Below are 12,012 nucleotides of genomic sequence, written 5' to 3'. Positions count from 1 at the left end.
TGTATTTAGATCCAAATATATTAGGTTCTTAAGAGTTGAAAAGTTCAGAGTACGGTCTGAAAAAAAAGAGGAAAAGCTCTTTTTCCTAAATTTGATATTTGGAAAAAGCATCAAAAGATGCTATGATTGCTAGGTAATGGACACAATGAGATGTAGTAACTTGAAGCTGAGCTAGGGATGGCAAGACTGCAGAACAGGAGAGGCACAATGAGTACAGAGGTATTCAAGTTTTCCAGAGATTCTGTGGGCAAAGACTTGAGCAGAGTTTCCTGCAACTGTAAATCTTTGAAACTACTGCATCTGAGCCCAAAAGCAAGGACCTGTTTACAAGGACACAAAAGGCAGAGGAAAAGCTGTTTATCAACCCTTTTCCTATTTTGTATTATCTTGTCATGGAACTTGATTTAGATAAAATGGAAGAATTCTGCTTTTAATCCAATAAAACCTGGGGCTTGCATCTTATAGAACTCAGTATGAAGCAGAAAACCTAGACAAATCCATCTTACAGCTAATCCAGCATCCCTTTATGAGATCTATAAATTGGGTTAGGGTCAAAGTGTTTTAATACATCTCAGTTTGCAAGTTGTGAAATGCAGTAAACATAGTTTGTATTTTTGTAAGCTATTTTAAATACACCTTCAGTTTTCAAATCACTTATTATAGTTATATGAACTCAGCTTACATATTTCTACTTGATTTCTATTGAGCTCACTAGCCCCAGTAAGATTACAATAATGTAGCTATATTAGTTCCAGTTCCTCATTAAACTATTTTCTTTTATAACTTTCCTTTCAAAAAACTTTCAAGTAATACATAATACAACATCATTGTACTCAATCAGAACTAAAGGGCATTTATTTGTAATTTATTCTTCATATATTTCCAGACAAGAACAAACTGTTTCAGGCATGGCAACTGACTGAGCTCAAAGTAAAAAAATAATAAAAGAAATGCCTTCAATCCCTATTCGTAAAGGTATGCTTCTCGTTTTTTCCTTAAATATAACAAAAGTGCTTTTTTTTTTTTCTCTGAAAAACGCTTTTTACATGAAACTTCATTCAATATCAAGACCCTACACCCTTAGCCAGCAATCAGCTCAAACCTTAGAACTTTCCAGGTGCTTGTATCTTACTCTCCTGGTTAGTCCAACGTGAAATGTGCTACCTGTTAACACAAATGAGTGTGATCACAGTACGTCTGCCTCCAGCAGCTGGTGCTACACATGCTGCCATTGCCAATAGCTGGCTTCTAGATACTGGTCTCTGCAGGTGCTGACTCTCAAATTCCTCAGGCCTGCAGCCTCTTTCCAGTGGCCAGCACCAGCCTCTTACCACATGTCTGGTAGCTGAACTTGAAGTTTGCAATTGTTCGTTCACACGCAGGCAATGAAGAGACCATGTACTCACACTCAGTAGCTGCACACAGCATTTGGCAAGAATACAGAACAGCCTGCAGAGATCAAGTGAAGGCTCAGACAATCCAGCCCAGCAAACTGCCTGACTACCAGCACGCATGTGACTTCCCCTTTTTATCTACTTTCCCCTGCTTCCTCATGCACCCCAATCCACCTCGATTTCTGTATTCCCCTGGTTTGGTCTCTGTCACCTAAACATCCCATAATAAGCTGTGCACAATATTCTCTGTCCCATCCCCAAATTCTTTTCTCTCTGCATTCCACAACAAGTCCTATACCCAATTATGCAATCACCCCTTACTTGCCTGGTAGTCCTGAGAGAGAATCTTTTTCCTTGACCCACCTCACTACTTTCCTTTGATGTACTAGAAGCAGATCACTGGCTCTCTTTTTAATGATTAGATTACTCCACTTTGCCTCCCTGTTGTTGTTCATCTGATTCTTACAGTCTTTATGTTTTAGTCAGTCTTACATCATCACACTGATAAGTGTTTCATATAAACAACCTCTGAGTTAGGACATTTTACTCAGCGTTGGACTCATACTCTGTGGTTGCATTGTTTCCATCATTATCACAAACTACAAATTGTATACTACAAACAATTTATGAAGTCTAAGCATAGTATTTTTCTAGAGATGCATTTGAAAAAGCCTCTCAAATAGCTCCACAGAAATTCAATCCTCTCAGTGACAGCTAATCAGACTGAAATAGCCCCACAGGTTAATTTTTCTTACTTCTGTATCAGCTTGTTGCTTTCTTTAACTACTAGAGAAGTTAGGAGAGAGCTGATGAGTATTTTATCATCCTCATGTACATATACATAAATTCTGTTTCACAAATGCAGAACTTAGTGAGAGGAAGAAAGGTTTAATAAATACTTATGCATCATTAGCTACATTAGTTTCTTCTGCTAGTCAGGATATTTTTTCCTCAGTTTTGTTCTCATTTCAAAGTTAATCACTTTGAAACAATTACTTAAAAAGCTAAGTAATTTTAACCTATCATATGCAATACCAAAATGGATTTTGCTTTACTTGGGCAAGCTCCATTTTCTTTGTCTTCATCCTTCATACCATCATGATCTTTAACATGAACTACCAATAAGCACTGCAGTCTCCATCTCAACTGGAAATAAGTCAAGCTCCCTTCTGCTTCTAATCCTCCAGTTTAAATAAATATGAATCTATATTAATTTTTTGTGCATTCTGAAACAGAATATTTAAACCATCCTTGCAATATGTAAAAGCCTTTTACAGCTTTCAAAGATGTAAAGTTTTAAAACTGGTCCTTCAGAGTGATATTACAAGACCTCTGATTTGTTTGTTCAGTCATCCATTTCAATATTTATGCCAAGATTCAGCCCAACCTCTTTCATTTAGACTAAAATAATCCACTTTTAAACCAAAGGAAAAAATACACTGATATCTACTTAGAGTGTAAACTGAGGGTTAAATAGGTAAGATAAAAAACCTGTATGTTCTCTTGAGCAGAAGTCATTCTTGTTACTACACAGTGTAAAATACACTTTCTGCCTAGAGACAAGCCTGCAGTACCTTACTCTGACATGAAGTACAATATTCTCAAGTTGAGAGACAATACTTGCTGAGCAGAGAGCCAGGACAGATTTATTTTGCAACAGTACAGTGGCATGCCTGGGGACCAACCTCAGAACTGTCCCCTTTTCTTCTAACTGCAGGTGCCAATTTTATAAAAGAAAAATTTCAAATTTCAATAAAACCTGGAACACAAGTTCATCCAGTAGCACTTATTTTTTCAGCAGAGCCAAGAGGCCATTCATTGCAGATAGGTCAATATTTCCAACTGATATATGTAAGGAATTTAGCATTAAAGAGCTGCCAGTTATTTGAACAACTAGGCAACCGGCAACTTAATTTTGCAGCATAATTATAATCTGAAAAAATTATCTAGAGTGAGAAACCTGCCAATTTCCTTCAAATTGTGTTGAAAGACCCTGCTTCCTTCTCTTGCTTCTACCTCTACCACAACTACAGTGCTATTTTCCAACTACCTTTGACTTAACTTTGTGAAGACATAATTATGCAACAGTATGAATGCCAGAGTCATAAAAGGTCCGACGCAACTGTTCTAGTGTCAAAAGCAACTATCAAAATCCAATAAATTCAACAGTCCAAAGTAATACTCATTTTAGCAAAAAGGTACACAATCTATACCTATGTCAACTACAAATTTAAACTGGAAGACAGAAAAAGTTGTTGCATGACACCAGAAGATTGCTGAAACATCTTATGGCATATTATTATTACTATTATTATTATTTTTATCATCATCATCCATTTAAAGCTTAAGCTAATGTTGGAGATTTAATTTTGCCAGTGGCATCTAAAACTTTTATAAAAAGTAAGTCAGTATCTTTTCAGTGAGACTTGCACATCTGACAGGATTTCCCTCTGTGCCATTGCCCTATCTTGATGGTCGCACACCAGAGTGAGATTAAGCACGTTCTACCTTAAGCATGGTAAAATGACACAGAACACACAAGAACACTTGATTGCTTTGCCCATGCTCCAGTATTGTATTATTTTAGGAAAACAAAGGAAGCCTATTATTCAAAACAAGATAAGATTATTATTTTGAGTGACATTATTTAAAGTCTTTTTCCTCTTATCAGCTTCATCTTATCCAATCTTTATCCTCCTTTACATTCAGTTCCATGTTTCAGTACCACTTAGGTAAATGCATCGTGCATTTTGTTCCTGCACATCTGAATGATTGTACACAATCTCCTAACCAATACTGTAATTTTTATAAAACTTTTTAGATGAGACTGTATATTTTCAGTTTTAATCATGCACGATCTTATGGTTTCAAAGATCTCAGAATGTCTTTTTTCTAAACACAGCATCCACCCATGAGTAAAGCTGTTTTAGTATATGCTTGTTTAAATGTGTCCAGTTAATTTTGTTCAGTATACAAATAAACATATGCAATGTTGTCTTAATTGTCTCAAAGTCACCTGGAAAAAGATGAAGCTTATCACAAGCTGAAAATGCCATCTGATAATAAGTATTATCAACCCAAGGCAGTGTTATGTTTTAAACCTGCATGGAGCAAAAGTGTAACACAGGATCAATTAAAACTAAGCAAACCTAAAACAGCTTTCTGTTAAGAACAGTTTGGCAAGTTAAACAAAGGCAAATTTAACCAAAGCAGCCCCTATTCATCCTTTTTCTCACCTTTTTAGATTCTACTCATATTAAATTTTTTAAAATTGCATTGAACTACTGTTCTGCTGCAGACCAGAGCTGAGAGGATCAAGCCGATACAGCAAACATACACTGGGCTGAAGAAAAGATAAATTATACCTTTCCTGAACACTGACTCCTTTTCCAACATTAAAAAGATAAAAACATTTTTTTTTTTCCTGACAGAAAAGGGGTTTCTTTCTTTGCTTCCACCTGCAATACCTATTTCTTAATTTCTTTGTCTACAAAAGCAAATACGTAATAAGAGCCATGACAGATTAATTTCATTAAGTAAGACTATTTTTCATGGCAATCCTCAAACAGAAGAAGTTCTTTGTTACCTGCAAAAGGAATGAATAGCACCGTTTCAGGAAGAATCTAATTTGATTTGCTTTCCTCCAGACTAGCATTAAAAACAACCAAAGAACCCAAAATAATCTGATCTCTTCCGTAAGACTGAGAAGGCATGATTAGAAATGTAAAACCAGGCTGGGAGAGGTCCATAGACCATAAAATGTGGACTGAGAAGAAGAAGCCTTAAAACTCTTCACCCTTTTTGATGGGGGTAGGACCCAGGGAAACAGGTTGCCCTATGTCTTATCACATACTCCTAAATCCTGAGCTTTAATTCTTATCTGCTTAGTCTGAATTTATGAACACAAGGACTAAGAGTATAAATAAGACTATGAATTCAGCCAGAGAGCAAAACAGGTTTCTATTTTTCTGTTCCCATGATATACATGATTGGCTTTTCATTACAAGTAATATTTTATTTTATATAAAAATCAAAACAAAAAGACATTTTAAAAAGAAATCACTCAGGCAAACAATGCTAAAGCATCTAGGGAAATGTTATTATCAACTGTTCCAGTGATTTAGCAAATTATCAGCAATACAGTATTGAAATAAAGAAAACATTGATAATGGGATTCTGAATTTTAATTATCATTCAGGTCAATATTTGTGAATCCACTTACTCCTACAAGTTAAAAGTAACAAACAAATCACTTTCACCAAACTGGTGTTTAGGTGGACACTAAATATTCTGCACAGTTTCATTTCTTCCATGCATTCTTACAGTGTTACCCAGTTTTAAAGTGAAGAATACTAAAGCACTATTTGCTCCAACTAATTTCTCCTTGTACAAAATTATTAAGATATAACTTGTAATACTTTGGATAAGCAAATTACATCCCAGAGAAATAAGGAGGACTGATAGTCCTTCTTGCCTCAATTGCCCAGGCAGGTTTATTTTTGTGGAAGGTTTTAGCTGTCTTTGGGGGAAAACAAACACACCATCCTAGCAAGCTATGCAATGTTCTTCCTATTTGGTTAAATGAGTATTTGACATACTCTTTTTCCTATATGAAGGGGAAAAGCTGCTAGTATGACTTGCCCCCACTTTTGAGGGGTTCTCCAGTACGTTTTAAATGCAAATAAACTGATGTCTGTACTTCTGTAATACAGCCCATCTGGTGCTGCCTGGTACCAGCTGACTGAGAGGCAGCAGCTCACTGTTACTGCCAAATTTAATCTGCCAATTTAGTCTTCATTTTGGGGAAGAAAAACAGCATTTGATATACTACCATTGAAAACCTCCAACTGACCCATTCCTGTCACTTGAAATAACTTTATACAAAAACAAGAGCCAGCTTCAAATTCAAAATGCAATATAATAAAACAAACTAACAAACCAACTCAGTGTCATATTGAACTTCAGTTAATCAAGTGTAACTACTGCATTCCTTCAGAACCATTCATCTTCCTGATATATTCAGCAGAATGAAAATATCTTTGAGTGTTGATATTAGTCTGCAAATCCTTAAGTACTTAGTGAAAAAAGGTAGTTTGTTCTTTATATCCTAACCATTTAACTTTACTGTCCCAGTATGACAGAATCTTGTCTTAAAGGGGTTTACTTCCATAACTTAGATGGTCCTCAACGTGAGGTATTTTACAGTGAAAACATCACAATATTTTCATGACAGCACTCAATTAATGTGAAACATCTAAACTAAACAGTGGAGAAAGCTATACAGTGCTGACCACAAATACTTCCAAAGCATTCAGTGTCATGGACGTAGCTGAGCTTTTTAATTTTGGATATTAGAAATACTTACCAAGTTTTCTATGGACAGTTTTCCAAATAACAACTGGTTTGTCAGCACTGTTGTACACCACATTTTCTTCATTTAAAAATTAGACAACATAAAAAGTTGAACCCTACAAAACTCTGAACATTTAGGCATGCCAATTTTCTTCTTTAATCTGGGAGCCTCATAGCATCATCTCCAGTAATACCTTTTTTATTTTAATTTGTACTACAGAAGTACATAGACAGGCATGTCTTGAAAAAAACTAAACAGTCCTAGTTGCTCTGAAATTCATGAAGTCATACAGCTCAAACCAACTTCTCTGTTCTAAACAGTGCAAAGCAAATGTCTTTACTAAATGAAGTATTATTCCTTATACTCTTTGATTGCTTGTGAACAATATTCCTCAGTTCACTCTGCAGCTCTTGTCTATCCTTGGGGCACACAGTCTCCCCAGTGGACACACTGGCCATGTCCCAGCCATACCCTGATTGCTCACCCTGAAAGACCTAAATGCACCTCATCTCCTCCTTTTCAGTGCTTCCTTTCAGTGGAACAGGTACAAGGCAGATGGAGTGTTCACAGAGCCTGCTCCAATGTGCATGAAGAATAACATGGAGTTTACCTAAAGTGCTCCTATGTGCTCCAAGAAGAAACTTTACCTAAACAATCTACACAGGTTAAATGTTATTTCAGAAAAATATTATCAGGCTCTGAGAGCTCTCACACACAAGTAGAATAGTTATGCTACATATTCTTTTTAAAATCACCACATACTTCAAACATATCTGAACACACCCAATTAATCAAGGATGAACAAAAATTCTACTCATGCTAGAAATGAAAGAAGAGTTCAGCGGTTTACTCTGTTCCTGAACAGAGAAGTCATTCAGACAGTTTAAGCAGAAAAGAAAGGGGGGAAAAAAAAAAAGAGTATCATTTGGGAAATATCACTACCTTCAGCTGCACAGAAGAGTAATTAATAAGCAGGGAAATCTCCTCAGCAGCTGATGAAAGGGCAGGCAGGATTATGAAGTTCAAAAATGGCTAGCAAAAGTCTAGCTGTTTTTTCCTGCCTACAAATTACAGATATTATTGTGTAACTACCAACAAACATGTAAGATTGGTGGCCAAACTACAGACTCTCTTGCCCTCCTCACTAATAAAATGCACTCTTACAACATGAGACTTACTTTTTTAGTCAATTTAAAATCTCTTAATTGCCTGTACAGAACATGTAAAACTTGCTTTCACTACATGACAGTCTGCCTCATGCTATTATCCTGCTGTTGGCCCATAGGAAACATTACAAAGCACACAGTTAGCTCAGTTTCATATTTATTCCTGCAATTCAACACTCTTTATATTGCTAAAATTTGAACTTCTGTTGCTTCAAAACAAGCTGGGCTTCAAGTGAACACTTCAGCTTCAAATAACCTGGCCCCAGTTTTCATGCCATGAAAAACTACATAATAATTGTTACAGCAGTTTTCTTGCACAATTTTTCCTGTTTCTCCAAAGTAACTGTAAGGCAGTTTTTTAGGCAGAAGCACTAAGGAAACTTGAGATCTTCAACTGTGGAAATAGCATAGGGATAGAGGGAGGAAAGACCCTAGGTAACTTACCACCAGTTTCTTTATTCACTTAGACTGAAAAAAACTTTACAGCTGCCAGTAGCTTGGCAATGTCGCATGTTTTATTAAGAGTTCTGCAGATCTGATGTGGAGCATCTCGTTGCTGGCTGCTTCCAATAAAATGCTAATCACTGGACTAGACTCAATCAGTAGCTGACATAGCTGATCTTGTTATATTACAAATTACCCAGTAATTCCATCAGAAAAAATGAACACTGTAAAAATTGAAAAAATAGAGTAAAACAACTATCCTTGCTACTCACTATCTGCAGTAGATCTCTCTGATCTTGAGGAAATTCTACACTACATCTGAACTCTCCAATGTGAATGCTCACAAAAAAATATTTCCCCTGAAACCCACTTCAAGTACATGATTCTTTACTAAAAGCAATTTTAGTAAGAAAACTCACTATTATTAAATCAGTTAAAAGATGATGTTCTTTGTTTATCAAAGCATGATAATCAACAAAGAAACCTCTATGCCATAATTACCTGACACATTAATGCAATATTAGGATCATAAGCTTACTAAATCAGTGTTAGAAGCTTTCAGTAATATTTGAAAATGCAGTCTGCAGAATGCATTGGAGTCTCCATCTGTCAGTTTATTCCCTGATAGTGCTGTGTTGCAATTATGAAAAATGTATGTTCACAGACACCAGGCTTAGGATCAGTTAGTGATAGGACCTAGTTAGTGACAAGAGAAAGACTCTCAAATGGATGAAGGAGCAAATTAGTCAGCTCTATGAAGCAGAGATAAGAACATGAGAATTGAATGTGCACATTTTAAATTTTTGGGATGCATATTCTTGTTTTAACAGATAAGAAATTTAATCTCAACAAAATATAAAATCGAAGCCACTAGGAACTGAAGACTTGTAGGACTACAAGAGTAGATTGAGAATAGATGTGAAGTTTTCCCTAGATACATCTTTTTACCAGTTTAAGAGCTCTATTTTTTCCATCTTTATTGATTCTTCCATAGGATAGCTAAAACACTGCTTGAATTACCTTAATCTAAAAGAAGTCTCAAAATTGTGACAGAACTGCCAACTGCTTGCTCACATATTTTGAATTTATTAACTTCTCAAGCCTGGAATAACTACTGGAGATAAACCATTCCTGTAGCAAAGGCAGCCAGTGACTTTACATATGAAGTGTGCAGACTTCTCGTATTGTTTCCACCTGCAGGAACTGGGAGAAATAACCATCTTGATGTGATTGCTGAAAACACGATAGATGATGCTACAGACAAGATGCCTGCATTCCCCTGCTGATTATTATACCCCTGCAGGAGGTAATATTTAAAAGATCATATAGTCAGTCTCTACCTGGATGTGACGTGTATCATTAACACTGAAATATTGATGTTTATCAGCTCCCTAAAGCAGAATCACACCACAAAAGCAGCATGTATTATTCCATGTATGAAAATAAAACCTTTTAATTTTCTACCTCACCAACACTGTCCAGCAGAAACAAACATATGATACAGTTCTCTTTCATTTGGATTACAGAAAGCAACTAGACTTTTAAAATATATGAATTTTACAGTCTAAAAGCAGTTTATTTTGAATGAATGATCCTTTAAAAGCCCAAGCTTGAAGAATGTCTTAAATTAAAAAGATGACACACAGATAAGTTCCACTTGAGCAGACAACGTTGATGCATTAATAATGACATAAAATATGCTGCAGTACTTCAAATATTTTGCAGCTGTTACAACAGCACTATTATCTGATACAGATATATTTACCAAATTCCACATTTTGTAGAACAAGCATTTAAAATCAAAATACTTCTTTTTATTTGACTAAATATTAACTGGTAATCTAATGACTTTTCAAATGCAAATCTAATCAGTGGCATTAGAATTGGTTTTTTATTTCAAGTGGTAGTATAATCCCTCAGCTGTAACTATGTTCTGCTGTCACTTCCTCTCACTTAAGAAAATATTCCCAGCCACATAACAAGGTTCATGCATCCTTTTGGAAGGCATCTCTCTCAAAAGTAGATCTTTGGGCTCTAGAAAGTTAACGTTTCCACACCACAGAAGTATTTTTAACTTTTATAACTGAAGTATATTATTAGAAGGACCAAAATAAAAAAATTAACTTGTCTGGACACCCTCATAAAGCTTCAGTAATCTACAATTCTAATGTTTTTATTGTCACCCATAAACTTACTTTAACCTCATACCACATCAATAACAATAGCTCAGTGAAGCTTCACAAATTGTCATGACAAAATTTGCTTCTGCACTAACTCATTCCAAACTTGCTTTCTAATTTAAGAGAAATCATATTTGTATTGGGGAGGGGCATTTTTCCCCCTCCAAGTATGCATGTATATATTTTTGTATCTTCTTTTATTATGTAAAATGAAAAAATACTCTATTTGAAAACTGAATTAGAAATACATCTGCAGTCATAGTGTGTGAACACACATTTTTTGCAATTGCAATACAGCACTATCAGATGGAGACTGACAGACAGATGTAGGAGACTCCAATGCATTCTGCAGACTACATTACCTGAGCATATTAATGGATTCACAAGATTGAAGAGACAACATCTGTATTAAAATAATATATTTAGTACTAAAATTACCCGTTTAATTTTTGTTTAATATTAACTCTCTGCAGAGGTGCACATGAAATTTTAACTGTACCTACACTGCTAAGACTGCTCATTATGCTTTGACATAGCTATGAAAAGAAGCACTTTAAGTTGCTTGCTTGTCATGCTTTGTGATATGATCTTAGCTGCATATTTTCAAGTTACTTAGAGTTACTAACTAAATTCTACAGATTATACATTCATGTTTAAAATGGATTCATTTATCAAAGACAGCATTAGATGATAATATAGGACTCAATAAAACTGACAATTTTCTGTACAAGAACAGCAGTGGTCCATGACCTTAAGGTTAGCTCAGCTGGTCAGAGCATGGTGCCACCAACACCAAGACTGGTGATTCAATCCTCATACAGGCTGTGTACTTGGTAACCCCCTGTGGGTTCCCACTTCCAACTCAAGACTATTCTGTGATCTTAAAAACCTTAATGAGATTTATGGTCTGAGCCTAAACTTTAACAAAGCTTAACCCATTTCCCTCTTCTCCTAAACACATTCGTCATCGTATGGTCAACCAATCTTTGTATGCAAGTAACAGCACAAGCAAACAATTCATGTAGCTTAACCAGATTACAACTAATATACACATATATATATACATACACATACATTAATTTTTTCCCCAAATCTCTGGACAAATCTAATACTATGTGCCATTTTTAAGTAATTGTAAAAAAGATAAACTCTTACTACCTTTTCAGCTGTCAACTGTTTTGATGGTTTTTCTGATTCTCTCTCTTTCTTTTTCTCTTCTTTCTTTTTTTCTTTTTCCTTCTGCAAAAAGAAAAAGCATTTTGCTAGTAACCAATTTGCAAACATATTGAATGTCTGCAACAATACAGACTATAAACAGAGATCTTCAGTTACTCCCTTTTAAATCAGAGTTTATGCTTCTATCTGCTCTCCTTCCAGAAGAGACTCATTTTCTCAAATACTAATGTTAAAAATACTGTGATCTTTAGATTAAATTCAAGAAATTCCCTTTTTCACCTGTTCAACTGCTTTTCTAC

At 35.4% G+C, this 12,012-nt stretch overlaps 1 protein-coding gene across 2 annotated transcripts in view; it reads right to left on the bottom strand.

The window, feature by feature from the left end:
- The window catches only part of SMAP1 (small ArfGAP 1), an 89,987-nt gene that overhangs the window by 30,562 nt on the left and 47,413 nt on the right, over window positions 1-12,012 (bottom strand). For both annotated transcript variants that reach the window (XM_062489775.1, XM_062489777.1), the window contains one exon: window positions 11,693-11,776. In XM_062489775.1, coding sequence (XP_062345759.1) covers window positions 11,693-11,776 — 84 coding nt within the window. The remainder of the gene's footprint in view (window positions 1-11,692; window positions 11,777-12,012) is intronic.

Source organism: Cinclus cinclus, chromosome 3, assembly GCF_963662255.1.
Source record: "Cinclus cinclus chromosome 3, bCinCin1.1, whole genome shotgun sequence".
In the NCBI taxonomy this organism is placed as follows: domain Eukaryota; kingdom Metazoa; phylum Chordata; class Aves; order Passeriformes; family Cinclidae; genus Cinclus; species Cinclus cinclus.
The sequence above is the reverse complement of the archived record's forward strand: the minus strand, read 5'-3'. Positions and strand labels throughout refer to the sequence as shown.